Source organism: Dermacentor variabilis, chromosome 7 (assembly GCF_050947875.1).
Source record: "Dermacentor variabilis isolate Ectoservices chromosome 7, ASM5094787v1, whole genome shotgun sequence".
Classification (NCBI taxonomy): Eukaryota; Metazoa; Arthropoda; class Arachnida; order Ixodida; family Ixodidae; genus Dermacentor; species Dermacentor variabilis.
The window spans coordinates 116,064,275-116,086,105 of NC_134574.1; the positions used below are offsets into that span (position 1 = coordinate 116,064,275).

General features: G+C 45.7%; 2 protein-coding genes across 2 annotated transcripts in view; one reads left to right on the plus strand and one right to left on the minus strand.

Moving 5' to 3' along the window:
- Positions 1-21,831, minus strand: part of LOC142587816 (sulfotransferase 1 family member D1-like) — a 65,851-nt gene that overhangs the window by 37,061 nt on the left and 6,959 nt on the right. The gene's annotated exons all lie outside the window — the stretch shown is intronic.
- On the plus strand, positions 1,635-13,739 carry LOC142588272 (uncharacterized). Its single transcript, XM_075699845.1, has 3 exons — positions 1,635-1,758; positions 3,523-4,999; positions 13,564-13,739. The coding sequence occupies exons 1-3, from the start codon at positions 1,645-1,647 to the stop codon at positions 13,737-13,739; spliced, it is 1,767 nt and encodes a 588-aa protein (XP_075555960.1). The 5' UTR covers positions 1,635-1,644.

The following is a 21,831-nucleotide window of genomic DNA, read 5'->3' on the forward strand; positions in this document are numbered from 1 at the left end:
TGTACACAATGAAATATCAAAGCGCAGTCCTATCGGAGATCACTTTATAGTAAAGAATATTACAGGTGCCACGTTCTGCCTCGTTTTTCTACACACTTTTCTAACCTTGTGGTCAATAAGATGTATTTTAAGATATCTGCCTTTTGCTAGACTTGAGCTTTGCAGAAAATAGTCCAAGTAGCCTCTTTACATCAATGGGCACTTATTTTCCATACCTTGTTCAATCGCTTATGTTCATATGCACATGTAAAGTATTGTGAGAACTCACAAAAAGGACATGTTTCCGGTAGAGGAAAGTAGTGTGTAGTAGTCGAAGTCTATGGATTAAGTTCTTTAGGAGTCATGAAATACATGCTGCTATATTGAATTTGAAACGTTCTAAAGTTTTATACAACAATATTTTCATCGCCATATGGCCATGGAACCTCTCGTTTACGAGAATTGTTACTCGCGAATGTTTGTATTGAGGTGTAGAAGGTAAGTTTTCTTGCTAAATCTAATAGTGCTAGGTAGTAAAAGTATACTGTTTAAGAGAGCTTAGCACTCATGGTTTAGAGAAACTTCAAAAGGAACGCTCTATCAAAGTATTGATTGAAATGTCAATATAATGGCAGTGACATTTGTTTTGACATTTGAAGAAAAGTATATGAAGTGGTGTCTCGAAAGATCTACAGTAGATGTGAAGGAGGAGCAGGAAGCAAGTAGCTGTCGCGCACGCACACACACACACACACACACACACACACACACACACACACACACACACACACACACACACACACACACACACACACACACACACACACACACACGCACACGCACACGCACACGCACACGCACACACGCACACACGCACACACGCACACACGCACACGCACACGCACGCGCACGCACGCGCACACGCACACGCACGCGCACGCACGCGCACGCACGCACACGCGCGCACGCACGCACGCACGCACGCACACACGCACGCACGCCAGCACGCACGCACGAACGTGCATGTAAACGCTACGCTATATATATATACACACTTTGTAATTTAGACGCTGGTCGTTTACTGTAAATAAAACAATGAAAGAAACGATCTGCCAACAAAACGAATGAAGAAGGAAATCGTTTCCTCTAATAATTTTAATACAAATTCAGGTGCTGTAAATACTTCCTGTGCGCTCAGAAGTAACAAGGTATAGTGCGGCAAGCGAGTGCCTTGCACTGTGTACAGCACTGTTGCAGAGTGTCACTGCTTTCTCTTTAGTATTTAGTGAAATGAATGATTCGGGCTGTTTATTGAACAGATTTACACGTCAAGTGAGAACAGCGAGCATACAAGCCACTTATTGTAATCTGTGCAGCAAAGCTGATAAACAACGGTGTTTATTTTAGAATTTCAGGGAAGCAGCGAACAAAGCCGTGATAAAACATAACCAGCGATCAGCTTAGCTGTCGCCAACTCACGTTGCCGTAACCACTCTAATTCGCTTACGGGTAGGTACCTATCGAAAAATATAATAAAAACTGTGGCGCCGAGGCTATCTTATATTTAACGTTAGCTCGATACTGCTTCTGTGGCGCTTCATACCTTTTTCTTTCTGCTTCTACTACTTTATAATCGTGCTCGTGGCCCCTTTTTAGGTGTGCGTGATGCTCCGCAGCGGAGTTCCCTCGAAGTGGGACGAACAAAGATTGTCGTCCTACTTACTTCTTGGGGACGGTCAGCGTGTATTTTATGACGACGCTGACAGCGTACGTCGAAAGGTAAGGAAGTCTTTTCGTAGGGCTCACGAGCACTTTCCGTCATTAGACTAAACTAGATTTCTTTAATACGCTTGTTATGGAATAAGAGACTAATGTAGACTATTAGCCCTAAGTTCTGAAATGATATTTGTACCTTGGGTCTTGCGCTTTCGGAAGCACCGACTCGTTTCAGCCCTTCAAGGCGTACTTTCCATAGACTTGACATGATTTAGAATAAAAAAAAAGGAATCGTCGATGATTACGACACTCCCTCACGCGAAATGAGCGCAGCTCTGTAGGTGTTTTTTTTTCGCGATATAGTGAGACTGAGAGTTTAAGAGAGACATGTAGCAGAATGGGTGGTCGTCCAAAATCTGATCTGCGGGTCAAGCGCGTCGGCTTTTATTCGTGGTTCCAGTGTAATCGCTGGTGTCCGCGTGGCTTCCAGGAAGTTCTGAAAAATTCGCGTCGCGCAGTGAAGGTACAAGAAGCTTTGGCGACAACAGCGAACAGATAGAACTATCGGTAACACTCGAGAAACTTCTGATAGAAGCAGGCGAGTCGCGCGTCATGCGTCAAGAGAGAACGTTTAACATCTGATAGCCGGCGAAAATCAGTGACCGTAGAAATATAAGAGTACTCGGCGAATAAACAAGGGCGCGCGACTCTGGCGCCATCTCGTTGCGGTCGCCGCCACTTGCGCTGCCCTACCGCTTTTCTTCTAACGCTATTCGCAATATTCTCTTCCTCCGCTTTCTGCCTCATGCTTCCGTTGCACGTTCCTCCTCTGCTTTCCTCCTCGCGCATCTTCGCTCTCGCCGCTTTTATCAATCCCGTTGCCATTCGCTTTCGCTCTCTATTCCGCTGCGCTCGTTTGATCGGTTACGCCGGGAACGCCAAGGCTCGACGCAGGAACGGCCGCCTAGGAGCTGCGCTCGAAAAAGAACGCGAACATAGCACGAAATAACATGGCACACACGGGGCGAGCGCTTGTCCTGTGGCCACTATGTTCTTTCGTGCCGTGTCTGTGTTCTATTGCACTCTTGAATCACGTCCGATATGCACGAACTAGGCCCTCTGGAAGTCCTTTTCCGTACATTTACTTGACATTTAGCGCCACGCAGGTCCTAGCACCGCATAATAATAATAGAAACGGGCTACTTGCCTAGGTAAGCCTGCTCATTGAAGTGACTCTCATAGAAGTAGCGAGTCACTGTATTATTATGAATGAACCAGTAAAATACACAAAATCTTCGCGTGCTATATATTGCCGTGGTGCTGGTAATCTTATTCAACTTGTCATAATTGTTTCGTATGTACAAGGCAGATAGCGGTAGCGGTAATCCGACTATTTTCCCAGAGCAGCTAGCTCGGAAAGGTTCTCAAGGTTTTCATATCTAACTTGAGAGGAACAAACACAACTTATCATTGCATAGAGATTTATTTTTAAATGAAAAGAAAGCTTTAGAGCGTGACGGAAGATGTTGTATTTATACATATAGGATAGACTGCGGTGATTTATTTTTGAGTTCCACATGGCTACGTGCATTATAAAATTGATATGATTAAGTTTGCATTTTTCTTGCGTCGACGTCCGACTTTTCGGATTATGAAAGTGCAAAGTTGGGGGGGAAGGTATTTTATCCCCGGGATTTTGTAAGATTAATTTAATGCTACCAGGTGTAATCAGCAGAGACGTAACCCTTCAGGAAAGCTTAAGAGGAATGAGTTTGCAGGTCAGCGCCACAAATCCTCGAGTTTTACGCACAATATTTTTTATAGCAGGTGATTCTCGCAAGATCTACAGGAATCGGAGGGGTCGTTGCATGGGCAGTGGATGGGGATAACCAGGATGCAGCATACAAGCGCAAGAACGACCTGCTTAACGGCATCGTCGAAGGCATGAATGTGGATATTAATTTGCCGGATATCACCACAATGCAAGCAGCCCATGTAGGAATATCAGAAACATCATCAGTTCCGAATTTCTGGAAGGAGAATGCAACTGAAGGATTGAGAATCACTGTTGACCATACAGAGACAGAAGGCTCACACACATCATTATCAGGAACATCATCAGTCTCAAGTTTCTGGAGCGAAAATGCCATGAAAAATGTGGGAACCACTGCTGATCATACAGTTATGGAAGGCTCGTACACATCGACATCAGGAACATCATCTGTCCCAAGTTTCTGGAACGAGAACCCCACGAAAAATATGGGCACCACAGTTGATCATACAGGTACAGAAGGCTCGTACACATCAATATCAGAAACATCATCTGTTCCAAGTCTCTGGAGGAAGAACGCAACAGAAAATGTGGGAACCACTGCGGATCATGCAGTTACAGAAGGCTCGTACACATCGATATCAGAGACATCATCGGACTCAAGTTTCTGGAGCGGAAACGCCACGAAAATTTTGGGAACCAGTGTTGGTCATGCAGCGACAGAAGGCTCTTACACTTCGATCTCGGGAACATCATCTGTCCCAAGTTTCCGGAACGAGAACGCCACAGAAAATGCGGCAACCACAGTTGATCATACAGGTACAGAAGGCTCGTACACATCAATATCAGAAATATCATCTGTTCCAAGGCTCTGGAGCAAGAACGCCACAGAAAGTGTGGGAACCGCTGTCGATCATACAGCTGCAGAAGGCTCGTACACATCGATATCAGAAACATCATCTGTTCCAAATCTCTGGCGCAAAAACGCCACAGAAAATGCGGGAACTGCTGTTGATCATACAGTTACAGAAGGCTCGTACACATCGATATCAGACACATCATCTGTTTCAAGTCAACGGAGCAAGAATGCCACAGAAAATGTGGGAACCACTGCGGATCATGCAGTTACAGAAGGCTCGTACACATCGATACCAGAAACATCATCTGTTCCAAGTCTCTGGAGGAAGAACGCCACAGGAAATGTGGGAACCACTGCGGATCATGCAGTTACAGAAGGCTCGTACACATCGATACCAGAAACGTCATCTGTTCCAAGTCTCTGGAGGAAGAACGCCACAGAAAATGTGGGAACCACTGCGGATCATGCAGTTACAGAAGGCTCGTACACATCGATATCAGAGACATCATCGGACTCAAGTTTCTGGAGCGAAAACGCCACGAAAATTTTGGGAACCACTGTTGGTCATGCAGCGACAGAAGACTCTTACACTTCGATATCGGGAACATCATCTGTCCCAAGTTTCTGGAACGAGAACGCCACAGAAAATGCGGCAACCACAGTTGATCACACAGGTACGGAAGGCTCGTACACATCAATATCAGAAATATCATCTCTTCCAAGGCTCTCGAGCAAGAACGCCACAGAAAGTGTGGGAACCGCTGTCGATCATACAGCTGCAGAAGGCTCGTACACATCGATATCAGAAACATCATCTGTTCCAAGTCTCTGGCGCAAAAACGCCACAGAAAATGCGGGAACTGCTGTTGATCATACAGTTACAGAAGGCTCCTACACATCGATATCAGGAACATCATCGGACTCAAGTTTCTGGAGCGAAAATGCCATGAAAAATTTGGGAACCACTGTTGGTCATGCAGCGACAGAAGGCTCTTACACTTCGATATCGGGAACATCATCTGTCCCAAGTTTCTGGAACGAGAACGCCACAAAAAATGCGGCAACCACAGTTGATCATACAGGTACAGAAGGCTCGTACACATCAATATCAGAAATATCATCTGTTCCAACGCTCTGGAGCAAGAACGCCACAGAAAGTGTGGGAACCGCTGTCGATCATACAGCAGCAGAAGGCTCGTACACATCGATATCAGAAACATCATCTGTTCCAAGTCTCTGGCGCAAAAACGCCACAGAAAATGCGGGAACTGCTGTTGATCATACAGTTACAGAAGGCTCGTACACATCGATATCAGACACATCATCTGTTTCAAGTCAATGGAGCAAGAACGCCACAGAAAATGTGGGAACCACTGCGGATCATGCAGTTACAGAAGGCTCGTACACATCGATATCAGACACATCATTTGTTGCAAGTCTCTGGAGGAAGAACGCCACAGAAAATGTGGGAACCACTGCGGATCATGCAGTTACAGAAGGTTCGTACACATCGATACCAGAATCATCATCTGTTCCAAGTCTCTGGAGGAAGAATGCCACAGAAAATGTGGGAACCACTGCGGATCATGCAGTTACAGAAGGCTCGTACACATCGATATCAGGAACATCATCGGACTCAAGTTTCTGGAGCGAAAACGCCACGAAAAATTTGGGAACCACTGTTGGTCATGCAGCGACAGAAGGCTCTTACACTTCGATATCGGGAACATCATCTGTCCCAAGTTTCTGGAATGAGAACGCCACAGAAAATGCGGCAACCACAGTTGATCATACAGGTACAGAAGGCTCGTACACATCGATATCAGAATCATCATCTGTTCCAAGTCTCTGGAGCAAAAACGCAACAGAAAATGCGGGAACTGCTGTTGATTATACAGTTACAGAAGGCTCGTACACATCGATACCTGACACACCATCTGTTGCAAGTCTCTGGAGGAAGAACGCCACAGAAAATGTGGGAACCACTGCGGATCATGCAGTTACAGAAGGTTCGTACACATCGATACCAGAAACATCATCTGTTCCAAGTCTCTGGAGAAAGAACGCCACAGAAAATGTGGGAACCACTGCGGATCATGCAGTTACAGAAGGCTCGTACACATCGATACCAGAAACATCATCTGTTCCAAGTCTCTGGAGGAAGGACGCCACAGAAAATGTGGGAACCACTGCGGATCATGCAGTTACAGAAGGCTCGTACACATCGATATCAGAAACATCATCGGACTCAAGTTTCTGGAGCGAAAACGCCACGAAAAATTTGGGAACCACTGTTGGTCATGCAGTGACAGAAGGCTCTTACACTTCGATATCGGGAACATCATCTGTCCCAAGTTTCTGGAACGATAACGCCACAGAAAATGCGGCAACCACAGTTGATCATACAGGTACAGAAGGCTCGTACACATCAATATTAGAAATATCATCTGTTCCAAGTCTCTGGAGCAAGAACGCTACAGAAAGTGTGGGAACCGCTGTCGATCATACAGCTGCAGAAGGCTCGTACACATCGATGTCAGAAACATCATCTGTTCCAAGTCTCTGGCGCAAAAACGCTACAGAAAATGCGGGAACTGCTGTTGATCATACAGTTACAGAAGGCTCGTACACATCGATATCAGACACATCATCTGTTTCAAGTCAACGGAGCAAGAATGCCACAGAAAATGTGGGAACCACTGCGGATCATGCAGTTACAGAAGGCTCGTACACATCGATACCAGAAACATCATCTGTTCCAAGTCTCTGGAGGAAGAACGCCACAGGAAATGTGGGAACCACTGCGGATCATGCAGTTACAGAAGGCTCGTACACATCGATACCAGAATCATCATCTGTTCCAAGTCTCTGGAGTAAGAACGCCACAGAAAATGTGGGAACCACTGCGGATCATGCAGTTACAGAAGGCTCGTACACATCGATATCAGAGACATCATCGGACTCAAGTTTCTGGAGCGAAAACGCCACGACAATTTTGGGAACCACTGTTGGTCATGCAGCGACAGAAGACTCTTACACTTCGATATCGGGAACATCATCTGTCCCAAGTTTCTGGAACGAGAACGCCACAGAAAATGCGGCAACCACAGTTGATCATACAGGTACAGAAGGCTCGTACACATCAATATCAGAAATACTATCTCTTCCAAGGCTCTCGAGCAAGAACGCCACAGAAAGTGTGGGAACCGCTGTCGATCATACAGCTGCAGAAGGCTCGTACACATCGATATCAGAAACATCATCTGTTCCAAGTCTCTGGCGCAAAAACGCCACAGAAAATGCGGGAACTGCTGTTGATCATACAGTTACAGAAGGCTCCTACACATCGATATCAGGAACATCATCGGAGTCAAGTTTCTGGAGCGAAAATGCCACGAAAAATTTGGGAACCACTGTTGGTCATGCAGCGACAGAAGGCTCTTACACTTCGATATCGGGAACATCATCTGTCCCAAGTTTCTGGAACGAGAACGCCACAGAAAATGCGGCAAGCACAGTTGATCATACAGGTACAGAAGGCTCGTACACATCGATATCAGAATCATCATCGGACTCAAGTTTCTGGAGCGAAAACGCCACGAAAATTTGGGAACCACTGTTGGTCATGCAGCGACAGAAGGCTCTTACGCTTCGATCTCGGGAACATCATCTGTCCCAAGTTTCTGGAACGAGAACGCCACAGAAAATGTGGGAACCACTGCGGATCATGCAGTTACAGAAGGCTCGTACACATCGATATCTGAAACATCATCGGACTCAAGTTTCTGGAGTGAAAACGCCACGGAAAATTTGGGAACCACTGTTGGTCATGCAGCGACAGAAGGCTCTTACACTTCGATATCGGGAACATCATCTGTCCCAAGTTTCTGGAACGATAACGCCACAGAAAATGCGGCAACCACAGTTGATCATACAGGTACAGAAGGCTCGTACACATCAATATTAGAAATATCATCTGTTCCAAGTCTCTGGAGCAAGAACGCTACAGAAAGTGTGGGAACCGCTGTCGATCATACAGCTGCAGAAGGCTCGTACACATCGATATCAGAAACATCATCTGTTCCAAGTCTCTGGCGCAAAAACGCTACAGAAAATGCGGGAACTGCTGTTGATCATACAGTTACAGAAGGCTCGTACACATCGATATCAGACACATCATCTGTTTCAAGTCAACGGAGCAAGAATGCCACAGAAAATGTGGGAACCACTGCGGATCATGCAGTTACAGAAGGCTCGTACACATCGATACCAGAAACATCATCTGTGCCAAGTCTCTGGAGGAAGAACGCCACAGGAAATGTGGGAACCACTGCGGATCATGCAGTTACAGAAGGCTCGTACACATCGATACCAGAAACATCATCTGTTCCAAGTCTCTGGAGTAAGAACGCCACAGAAAATGTGGGAACCACTGCGGATCATGCAGTTACAGAAGGCTCGTACACATCGATATCAGAGACATCATCGGACTCAAGTTTCTGGAGCGAAAACGCCACGAAAATTTTGGGAACCACTGTTGGTCATGCAGCGACAGAAGACTCTTACACTTCGATATCGGGAACATCATCTGTCCCAAGTTTCTGGAACGAGAACGCCACAGAAAATGCGGCAACCACAGTTGATCATACAGGTACAGAAGGCTCGTACACATCAATATCAGAAATATCATCTCTTCCAAGGCTCTCGAGCAAGAACGCCACAGAAAGTGTGGGAACCGCTGTCGATCATACAGCTGCAGAAGGCTCGTACACATCGATATCAGAAACATCATCTGTTCCAAGTCTCTGGCGCAAAAACGCCACAGAAAATGCGGGAACTGCTGTTGATCATACAGTTACAGAAGGCTCCTACACATCGATATCAGGAACATCATCGGAGTCAAGTTTCTGGAGCGAAAATGCCACGAAAAATTTGGGAACCACTGTTGGTCATGCAGCGACAGAAGGCTCTTACACTTCGATATCGGGAACATCATCTGTCCCAAGTTTTCTGGAACGAGAACGCCACAGAAAATGCGGCAACCACAGTTGATCATACAGGTACAGAAGGCTCGTACACATCGATATCAGAATCATCATCGGACTCAAGTTTCTGGAGCGAAAACGCCACGAAAAATTTGGGAACCACTGTTGGTCATGCAGCGACAGAAGGCTCTTACGCTTCGATCTCGGGAACATCATCTGTCCCAAGTTTCTGGAACGAGAACGCCACAGAAAATGTGGGAACCACTGCGGATCATGCAGTTACAGAAGGCTCGTACACATCGATATCTGAAACATCATCGGACTCAAGTTTCTGGAGTGAAAACGCCACGGAAAATTTGGGAACCACTGTTGGTTATGCAGCGACAGAAGGCTCTTACACTTCGATATCGGGAACATCATCTGTCCTAAGTTACTGGAACGAGAACGCCACAGAAAATGCGGCAACCACAGTAGATCATACAGGTACAGAAGGCTCGTACACATCGATATCAGAATCATCATCTGTTCCAAGTCTCTGGCGCAAAAACGCCACAGAAAATGCGGCAACTGCTGTTGATCATACAGTTACAGAAGGCTCGTACACATCGATACCTGACACATCATCTGTTGCAAGTCTCTGGAGAAGAACGCCACAGAAAATGTGGGAACCACTGCGGATCATGCAGTTACAGAAGGTTCGTACACATCGATACCAGAATCATCATCTGTTCCAAGTCTCTGGAGGAAGAACGCCACAGAAAATGTGGGAACCACTGCGGATCATGCAGTTACAGAAGGCTCGTACACATCGATACCAGAAACATCATCCGTTCCAAGTCTCTGGAGGAAGAACGCCACAGAAAATTTTGGAACCACTGCGGATCATGCAGTTACAGAAGGCTCGTACACATCGATACCAGAAACATCATCTGTTCCAAGTCTCTGGAGGAAGGACGCCACAGAAAATGTGGGAACCACTGCGGATCATGCAGTTACAGAAGGCTCGTACACATCGATATCTGAAACATCATCGGACTCAAGTTTCTGGAGCGAAAACGCCGCGAAAAATTTGGGAACCACTGTTGGTCATGCAGTGACAGAAGGTTCTTACACTTCGATATCGGGAACATCATCTGTCCCAAGTTTCTGGAACGATAACGCCACAGAAGATGCGGCAACCACAGTTGATCATACAGGTACAGAAGGCTCGTACACATCAATATCAGAAATATCATCTGTTCCAAGTCTCTGGAGCGAGAACGCCACAGAAAATGCTGGAACCACTGTTGATCATGCAGTTACAGAAGGCTCGTACACATCGATATCAGAAACATCATCTGCCCCAAGTTTCTCGATCGAGAACCCCTCAAAAAATGCGGGAACCACTGCGGATCACGTAGTTACGGAAGGCTCGAACACATCGATATCACAAACATCATCTGTTCCAAGTCTGTGGAGGAAGAACGCCACAGAAAATGTGGGAACCACTGCGGATCACGTAGTTACGGAAGGCTCGTACACATCGATATCAGGAACATCATCTGTCCCAAGTTTCTGGACCGAGAACGCCATGCAAAATGTGGAAACCACTGTTCGTCATGCAGTGACAGAAGGTTCTTACACTTCGATATCAGGAAGATCATCTGACCCAAGTTTTGTGAGCGAGAACGCAACAAAAAATGTGGGAAACACTGCTGATCACACAGTTACGGAAGGCTCGTACACATCGATATCAGAAACATCATCTGTTCCAAGTCGCTGGAGCAACAACGCCACCGAAAATGGGGGTACCACTGCGGATCATGCAGTTAGAGAAAGCTCGTACACATCGATACCAGAAACACCATCTGTTCCAAGTCTCTGGAGGAAGAACGCCACAGGAAATGTGGGAACCACTGCGGATCATGCAGTTACAGAAGGCTCATACACATCGATACCAGAAACATCATCTGTTCCAAGTCTCTGGAGGAAGAACGCCACAGAAAATGTGGGAACCACTGCGGATCATGCAGTTACAGAAGGCTCGTACACATCGATATCAGAAACATCATCGGACTCAAGTTTCTGGAGCGAAAACGCCACGAAAAATGTGGGAACCACTGTTGGTCATGCAGTGACAGAAGACTCTTACACTTCGATATCGGGAACATCATCTGTCCCAAGTTTCTGGAACGAGAACGCCACAGAAAATGCGGCAACCACAGTTGATCATACAGGTACAGAAGGCTCGTACACATCAATATCAGAAATATCATCTGTTCCAAGTCTCTGGAGCGAGAATGCCACAGAAAATGCTGGAACCACTGTTGATCATACAGTTACAGAAGGCTCGTACACATCGATATCAGAAACATCATCTGCCCCAAGTTTCTCGATCGAGAACCCCTCAAAAAATGCGGGAACCACTGCGGATCATGTAGTTACGGAAGGCTCGTACACATCGATATCACAAACATCATCTGTTCCAAGTCTCTGGAGGAAGAACGCCACAGAAAATGTGGGAACCACTGCGGATCACGTAGTTACGGAAGGCTCGTACACATCGATATCAGGAACATCATCTATTCCAAGTCTCTGGAGCAAGAACGCCACAGAAAATGTGGGAACCACTGCGGATCATACAGTTACGGAAGGCTCCTACACATCGATATCAGGAACATCATCTGTTCCAAGTCTCTGGAGCAAGAACGCCACGGAAAATGTGGGACCCACTGCGGATCATGCAGTTACGGAAGGCTGGTACATATCGATATCAGAAACATCATCTGTCCCAAGTCTCTGGAGCGAGAACGCCGCAGGAAATGTGGTAAGCCCTGTTGATAATACATTTACAGAGGTCTCGTACACATCAATATCAGAAACATCATCTGTTCCAAGCCTCTGGAGAAAAAACGCCACAGAAAATGTGGGAACCACTGCGGATCATGCAGTTACGGAACCATCGTACACTTCGATATCAGCAACATCATCTGTTCCAAGCTTCTGGACCGAGAACACTACAGAAAATGAGAGAACAACTGCTGATCATACAGTCATGGAAGGATCGTACACTTCGATATCAGGAACATCGTCTGTGGCAAGTTTCTGGAACGAGAACCCCACGAAAAATTCGGGAACCACTGTTGATCATACAGTTACAAAAGGCTCGTACACATCGATATCAGAAACATCATCTGCCCCAAGTTTCTGGAGCGAGAACGCTACGGCAGAACTCGAAACCACTGCTGATCATAGAGTTACAGAAAGGTCGTACACGTTAATACCTGGAACATCGCCTGCCCCAAGTTCCTTGCGGAAAAACGCCACTGTAGATTTGGGAACCACTGCCAGTCAAACAGGTACTGAAGGCTCCTACACATCAATGGCAGAAACGTCATCCGTCCCAAGTTTCTGGAGGGAGAACGCCAATGAAAATTTGGGAATCACTTCTGATCAAACAGTTAGACAAGGCTCGTACACATCTATATCAGGAACATCGTCCACCCAAAATTTCTGGAGGAAGAACACCACTGAACAGTTGGGAAGCACTGCTTATCAAACAGTTACGGAGGGCTCGTACACATCAATATCAGAATCATCGTCTCTTGGAATGCCCTGGACGCTGAACACAGCTGAAAAGATCGGCGCAGCTGTTGATCCCACATTTACGGAGCACCCGTATTTACCGAAAACGCAAGCATCCTCTGGCTCAAATTCTTCGATGGAGAATAGAACTGAAGAAACGGCAGCCACTGTTTATCAAACAAATTCAAAAAGGTCGTACTCACCAATAACAGAAACATCGTTTGTCGCTAATTCCTGGACGGAGAACACGAGTGATGGAATTGGAACGACTGTTGATCGAATATCTAGTGGAGGCGTGTACCCGTCGATTTCGGAAACATCGTCCGTTCCGGTCTCCTTGCGGGAAAATCGAAATGGAGAAATCGGAACGACTTCTATTGCAGGGTTAGGAAGTACACCTCCTACTTCCCAGAGACACACAACTTTGTATACTGCTCCTACAACACAGAATGAACTGGTTGCGACTGTTCGATCGCAGACGGAATCCCCAAACACTCTTCCAGTTTCCGTTTTAGATATGGGGTTGGTGACCCCTCATGTCTTGATCACACCTGAAAAGCTATGTGCAAACAAATCAGCGCGCACACTGCCGCATGAGTCGGATGGGGAATTTTATTACCGATGCTACCATGGAATGGCTCTGCTTCGTAAATGCACAAGAGGTCTGCTATTTAATTCTACCATTGGAGAATGCAGCAAGCCTTCTTCAAACGGCTATGATAGTGCGTCAGCGAAAGCATCCCCGATGAGCCTGCACATCCTCAAGCTCCTCGACAAAGTGGCGTCCGGTGAAGTGCGAATGGGTGACCAGGATAGAGTGGGCGTCGATGTGAACTTCAAGTTTAATGTCGGTGGAAATAAGTGACTGGCTGCTAGTTTGATAAAATAAAGTCAATTTAAGCATTGTTAAGGGCGCCATAAGTTCACTGTAATGCTCGTTTTTAGCAGTTTTTTGCACTAAAATGAGTAAGGTCACTTGCACCCGCTTGGTAGAATTTATATTGAATAAATAGTTTCGAAATGTTCGAAATAAAGTCTGCCGAGAACTTGTTTCATTGAAACGTTTTTTGATGGTCATGATCCGTTGAATTAACCGTTGTGTTAACGTTTTTCTCCCATCGTAGTAAGTTTATTTCCGTTTGATTCCCTGCAACGTGTGCTCCGCAGCACGCTTTATAGCATGAGCACTTGCTTAATGGGCAACACACTTGTTTAGAATGCATTGGGAAGCACGCGACACAGATTACTCAGACTCGCACAATGCAAACGCCTCAAGTATATTTCTTTACTTATTTGAGAAAATACGGCCCATCTGAATGCCAGAATTTAGGCCGGAGTGGGAGATAGACGGATAGTAACAAAATGCTTAAAAGTTAGGTGACTTAAGAGAAACAATATGAACTTTAACTCTCATCGCTTCTCGACTTATGCCCCATTATATGCATCCTCTCACATGAACCTGACTCATGCCACCGCGGATTAGAGACTGCGGGATCAGGTAATTTTTAATGACACCATATATAGGAATGCCCCACTTTACTAATACCTTGCCTCTATGAGTACCTGGGTTTTCACACTAGTATTTCCCTATTGGCCCGCTGTACCCGGCGAGAAATTGACCCGAGTGGCCAAAGCATTCCCCGTGAAGGTAGATAAAATAAATCTTCGCTTTAATAACGTAGTTGTGTAGTAACACATGGATAGTAATGTGAATATTATTCTTGGCATAATCAGACAACTTTTCCTTCCGGCTGCCTGGCCACCCTGCCAAAAATACTAATCAATCCCGAAGGCGTGCAGACTACAAATGTGGGTGGTTCGCATGGGTACGTCCAGTCTTCAACGAACACATTTGAGGCCAAGTTGTGTCATCGTGCATGTACCTGAGTATGGGCAGACTTCATGGCGGTGCCGCCAGAAAGCACAGCGTGTGCAGTGCAAATCACGAAAGTGGAGCCGGCTGCAGCCCAACGCTTCACCCTTGCTGTGTTTCGCGCATTCGCATAGGTACTCGGATAGCCATCGCAAATGAGTTCTGTTAGATTTTTTTAAAGTTCCAGGCAGGATATTCTGGTATAGCTTGTTGTTTCATCACGTCGTTACGTAGAAAACGTATTCGGTAAGGGGTTTGCTCGTGTGGCCAGCATAGGTGGGTATATGAGTTGATTTATCTACCTCGTGAGGAATCCGCATGTATACTCGGCAAGAAACATATCCACACGTATAATTTGGTAGCAGTCAAAGAAAGCTTTGCATTAAAAATGTTAAAACAGGGAGTTGAAATTTTGCAAAAGCATTATGAAGCGGAGCAGGAGTGTTAGGAACTGACAACACGATAGACGCAGTGGGTTTATGTAATTTGGCAGTTAGGGGAAAATTGAAGGAATAAACAAGTCTATTACAAGTTATTACCTTCTTTGAATGGGAATACCACTCATAGAATTGTGAGACCAGTTTTCTTTCCAGCTATGCAACCAAAAATAAGGGCCTATGCAGAAGGTAGTGCCGTCTAAAAAAATTCTGGCTGAACTTCCCTACGATCACTATCCAAGTATAAGGAAATAGCATTATTTTAGGATGAAAATGAATTTGTTATAGCCAATAGAATTCATGGCATTGTTAGACCAGTTTTATTTTTTTTGATTATTCAATCACTTGGCGAAGCACCCTCAATGTTCTAGATCCACAATCTCAGCGCACGAGTGTTATCAGAGCCCCAATAAAGCTAAACTGGAACTTCAGACGTCCTAAAAAGCAAGGACAACCAAAGGACGACCAATAATCTTCAAATAATGCTAATCGAATACTTGCATAGTCTTCGCAGATGAGTTCTGCGCGAATATTTTGTGACTGGTGCTTGAAAGCAATGAGAAAGAAATTGCAGCTGCGCCCATAATGCGAAACAGCACGCGATAGCTGGCACAGTATTGTTACATTGCAGTGACAGTGAAAAACCAGACAGTATCAAAAGTATGGTTTTTGAACGTAACTATTCATTGGGCAAACTCTTTATTTTTTATTTCGAGAATGTTTGATATTGTTCTCGTCGCGTGAACAATATGCGTAGATAGCCTTCTTTCGATATAGGATCAGGCCGAACATTTTGAAATGTTCAAATTCACGTGTACGCGTTTCCGCAGAGCAATAACTTTGTAACAGCTTTAGGCAGTGGAGAATGGTTACCGAATAAATAATAGATGGACAGTGTGCGTGTGTCTGTATTATACGCTACAAGTCCTGCATTCTATCGTGTGGTATCGGTTGTAGTAACATACGCTGGGGCGCGCAAGCAATCTTGTTTCGAAACAAAGAGAAATACATTTACCAGTAATAATGCACATGTTCTTTTTTCTTCGAATCACGAGCAGGCAGTAGCAGGTATGAGATACAAGGAGAGGGATGCCATACCCAACGACTCTGTAATCTGCATTCTTTGTGGCATCCGCGCTCGGCATTAACGAAGTGGATAGGCGCCGCTTTTACACCGAAGGTTTCTCTGACTAGTTCCCCAGGTTTCCAGCATTTACTTCGCTCGTGCTTCTGCCGAGCGAAGTAGGCTGATCCGCGACACAGTGTATGGTCGTGATTCGCACAGCCATCAAGCGCCCCGTGCTTTCACGGTCACAGCAATGGCGTCCATCCTGAGACATCGTTTCCTCGCCGATTTCTTCGCAAAAATGACACGTCGATGCTGTCAACGTCACCAGCGTCCCATTTTTGAGAAGAAACAAAGAAGGAAAGATGATTTCGGGACCGACACCGGTGCCATCACGGCGACGGAATGGGGCATTTTACAGCTCTTTGATCTTTAATGCAATGCGACGGTAATAATGCTAATGCTTATGCATTACTGTCTCTATAACCAGCGACAGCTTTGTGTGTTGGTGCAGCCAAGGCTACTGAGCCGAAGCACACACTTTACAGCAAAGCTGTTAGCCTCTCGTTGGTCGGTATTTTTTGCGTCGATATCTGTGGACAAAGATGTAGCAGGTCCCGTAGGCAGTGCAATACCAGGCCGACCTGCGGCGGAAGTGAAGGAGGCTCAGCAAAGTGAAACGAAAAGGGCCTACTTTCTCTGGAATCATGCATGCAGCATACGGAACAGCATTTGTTTCAATAAAGAACAAGCAGAAAAGAAGCATCGGAACCACAGAACTGATAACAGGTCTGATAACAGGGCGAAGCACGTAGTGCTCCCTGCATACGTTTCCCAGTAACCATTAATGTTTGTGTTTGCCCTCTATACAGGCACTGAAAGTGAGCTGTAGGATATGACTATCGCGAGTGCATCTCTGGTAGTTGTCTCAATATCGTCACTGATGTGCACCTTTACGAAGTCTGCCATAGTGCGGCGTCGCTTTATAAGTTCCGGGTAAAGTGTCTTCAATATAAGCGACCCGTTCAGGAGTAGTTGCTTTGTCTTTTCTTCAAGTACTCCAAGCTTGTCCTCTCCATAATTCGGTCCAGGAGCTCAGTATTTTGTTTTAGTCTTTTTTTGTGTGTGGACCTATGAAATCTGGAATGTTGAGAACAAATTAAAGGGCTTTGTGCTTTGAATTCTACCTGAATTAGGAACAGTACGTTAGAATTGTCGGGGCGTTTGTACCAAGCAAGCACGTCGACGGAGTCACCGCAATTAAATTGGACCATGATGAATCGCTAAAGAAATTGGTGAAAAGTGTCATTCTGAAGTTTTTACACCGACATGTTCTTGGATTGGTAGTAAGAAGACACACAGCTATTGCACGCATTTCTGGCTGTGCACACGTATTTTGCCTCGGAAGAGTACGGGTTGTTGTGAAAGCATACGTGTCTTGAAGGCAGCCAATTTTGGCACGGCGACGGCTGCTTCTGCCCTCGGCATCTCCCGCCAGGGAAATCAAATAATTCAATCCAGAGGGTCGGCAGAGTCGACGGCGTCCAAGCGGCTGTTGTAAAGGATGCGCTGAGTCCAAGTTGTCCCCGATTTAAAGTAGCTGTCGAGAGACAGCTCTCCAGCTCAGCGCGTGCACTCTTCTCGAAATAACTTCACATTCTATAAACCGCTTGCTGGACTGAATACCTTCGATCATTTGGAAAACATCCGCTACAACGGCTCCAGCAGTTTGAGACAGGTCACGGAGAGGGAGAAAACTTGCAACATCATTGATGCTATTCATTTGGTTACATATAATAGCAAGTGAAGTTTATTTTTGGCATATTTAATTATGATCATAAACACGATAACGAGTGTCAAATCTTTTAACCGAGAATGTGCTCACATTGTGAATGGTGACCAACCAATTGCACTTCTGCGATGTTTTGAGGAGACTGCGACGCGGATTAGGCATTAAAAAAGAACTGCAAGAGAGTTAACGTTTGTGGGTGAACGAAATGCACGTACAATCGTGAAGTATGCTTTCGCTGGACAGGCGCCATGAAAACGAAAGTATTTTTTCTCGCCTGTCCTTACGGCCATTTCTAAGTCCTTTCGTCATGAACACGACTTGTGACCACTTGTGATCTCGCCAGCTGTTTTTATATCACGGGCACCAATATTCTAAAATGTTTTTGAAAACTCTCATCATAACGCATCCAGCTTTTCTAGACACAAGGGTTTAGTTCGCGCGAGTGCCACTACGTGGCGTACTGACCTAAAACTTTTCAAACTTCCCGCGGTGACGCGTCATGAAGTCAACCAAACAAAAATAAAAGAAGTAAAAGCTATCCCTGCGCATTGAACTTCGCCACAATGCTTGTCCCGCCGGCGTTATCAGCGTTCTTGATCACGCGTATTCGCTCGTCACCTGGAAATTACTCGTCATCCAGCGTTTCCTCACGACGAACAATGGTTGATTCTGGGCTTTTTATGCGGTTCTTTTTGTTCTTCCTTCCTTCTTTTCCTTTTCTTTTCCGTTTTTCTTCATTCTGAGGAGTAAAGAAGCTAGCCTAACCGTCAGAAGCACTTCGGGGCAGCCTTTCTTCAGTCTACACACATTGTTAACGTCTGAACATCGCACAGCGTCTACTAGAGACTCCTTCATGGACGGATTTTGATTTTCCCCTATCGAATTCGTTAAGGTGCACACAATTATTTCACTAGCGACTTTGCAATGCGCACTCATGGGCTACTGCCACAGCTGTAAATCTAGATGTGCTTAATTATTATCACATATACATGGATATGTTGGTTTTTCAACTTGACACAAAAGTCACGACACAAGAGTGGAGCAAACTGTCCCCGTGTCGTCGCAGGGTGCGAGACCGGGCTAGTTGGTATTCCTTGCTAAAGTGACTAGCGCAAGAGTGGACATGGGACACTAAAGAGGCGACAAGGATAAGCGCAAACTTCCAACTGGGCGCTTGTCCTTGTAGCGTCTTTAGTGTCCCCTGTCCACTCTTGCGCTAGTCACTTCAGTCTGTGTCGTCGTCCGTTAGCATGCTATGGCCGAAGCTGCACGTAATATTAGGTCCCATTTATGGCCACCAGGCCAGGTGCACCCTTGGGTACGATATATACAGTACTTGCTGTTAGCTTCCAAAGTAGTCTCCTGTGGCGGTTATCCACGTGCGTGAAGCAAGAACGCTATTCAAAATTAGTGTGCAGTAATATATGCGGGATTTGTGTGTTCTCCACATTCTCTACCATGTTGCCGTTCCGCTTTTAATATATAGCCGTAATGTAGACTCGCAGTTATCGAACGACATAAAGGCTATCCACATATTCAACGACCTCGCGGACAACTCCTGACACTTAATTGTATTCAAGGATTGTGCGACTGCCCAGGACATCCTTACCGAATGTTACATAACACATTATGAGGTTTTACTTGCCAAAACCACGATTTCATTATGAGGCACACCATAGTGGAGGATTCGGGAATAATTTAGACCACTTGGGATTTTTGAACGTGCGCCTAACCCTAAGTACAAGGGTTTTCGCATTTCACGCCCATTGAAATACGGCTGCCGTGGTTGGGATTTGGTCCCGAGACCTCGTGATTGGCAGCCGGACCCAATAAATGCTAAACAACTACGGAGGGGAAGGACTGTTGGCAGTAGGAGGAAGGTGACAGCCGGCACGTGAGACAATTTTTTCCCATCCTCATTGGGCGAGAATCGGTACCATCTGTCGAAGAATGACACCGTAGAATGCACTGTATTCAATGTGATTGAGTCCGCGTCCAATATTTCAGACCCGAATCATACTGTGACTACTGACGACTAGGCATCTCGCTAATACGTGCAGTCTCTTGACATCTGTCGAGCGCTGGCGTCGGCCGCAGGACCTACTTGACCTTTGTTCAACACTTGCCGATATTCTTGCCTTATTTCGCACCATTGCGTTTCAGCTGAACTGCTTCAACAGTCAATTTATTTGTGCCAGAATTTGGCCACCCTGTCAACGTTATGGTTTCTTATTTGTAAGACATCTTTTATATTTAGGCTAATGCTGTCCTGAAATTTCCAGCGGTTTCAGCTTTCCCAAAGCGCCCGCATTTGTGTCAGCCTCTGTTCATATTTTGGAGGATTTTTAATAGACGTGGAAACCATTGCGTGGCTCCGTGACCAAGCTGCTCAAAAAGTCATGTTATATCCCTGAGGTCTTGTGCAAGCTTCTGCCTTCTTGCCGTTCATCAACCTCCTGATTTCCCTGTTAACTGTATCCCATGTTTATGACTCCAAGCCCACGGAAGTTGGCAATGATATAATGTTCATGGGATTAAAGCCATTTAAATCAATTCTACTGTGGATACGACAGCCGCTTTTGCTCACTATGAATGGAAATATTGCGTTAATGAGCGCCATTCTTAAGCATATAAATTGAGAGTAAAAAATTATGCGGATCCCATGTATGTGCGAATCGATGTAAGCAAAGCTTTCTGTGTTTGTTGTTATTGTCATACGTAATCTCCACAGAGTAGACAGGCACTCTCTAATGAAATGCTGTCAATGTTTGCCTGATCACGCCTGCCATTGTGGTGCAAATAAACGGAACTTCAACTCATTTTCTCAGAAATAAACGCTGAATGAAATGCTGACGTCATCCTAAACAAGATCAACAAGCGACGTAGTGCTCGATCTTATGATGTCCCTATTCGTAAGCTTATAGTCGTGATTTATTGTTTTCTTTGGGGGGGGGGGCGGGCGGGCGATGTGCTCTTGTACCCTATAAATGTCCCTCGGACGTCTTTGATGTGCTCGTTTTTATTCTCAAGTACCCAATGAAAGCTGTCATCGCTGCAACTTCATGATGTCCTGGTGGCAGGTCACCATGGCGTGTCGCGCGAGTAGGACCACGCTGATTCATTTGGGTTGACATATACTATTTTGTGCGTCATACTTCGCCACATTCATTTTTCAAACTGTGCCACAGCTCGAAAAGAGCGGCGAACTCACTACGTCCCTTTCCTCTTATTACTTCCCTAAAGTGTGTGTTTATCTCTGTGGTTACCAATACGCCCAGTGGTATGCTACCGCTCAAGCCTTTCTGGCGGCTGAGCAACTGAAGTCGCAGGCTTTATTCAACATGGCGTCGACGTTGAATATAGCTATCCTCAATTACTTTTCGCGGACTTCTCTCACCGCCTTCTCTCCAGTGTCATCTCTTACACTACTCGCTCCTGCTAGACACAACACAAACCTGCAAAGATCTTAATGAAGTATCAATTACACGCCAATTGACACGCTGTCGATGTATATTTCCGCTGAGCACCGGGATTTGACCGTGTTCCTGTCTATCGTGACATTATCCGTCTACAGCCTCGCTCAACAACACCGCTCGTTACTCATCACGTTTTTTTTGTCGACAAGAGCATAGTGTATTTCCTCTGAATGTGCTTTCGGCTTTAGGGGTGACCTCGCACGCCCGCTTATTCTGTTACGTTGACGGCGACCGTTGTCGTCAGCATGCCGCCTCATTCTGAGCTTCGCAGTCACCAGAGAGCACAGAAAGCTGTCTTCACAAACAAACCACC

Coding starts and splice junctions, on each gene's coding strand:
- LOC142588272 (XM_075699845.1), top strand. CDS start 1,645: ATGCTCCGCAGCGGAGTTCCCTCGAAGTGGGACGAACAAAGATTGTCG. Junction 1,759..3,522: donor CTGACAGCGTACGTCGAAAG/GTAAGGAAGTCT, acceptor TTTTTATAGCAG/GTGATTCTCGCAAGATCTAC. Junction 5,000..13,563: donor AACCACAGTTGATCACACAG/GTACGGAAGGCT, acceptor CTACCATTGGAG/AATGCAGCAAGCCTTCTTCA.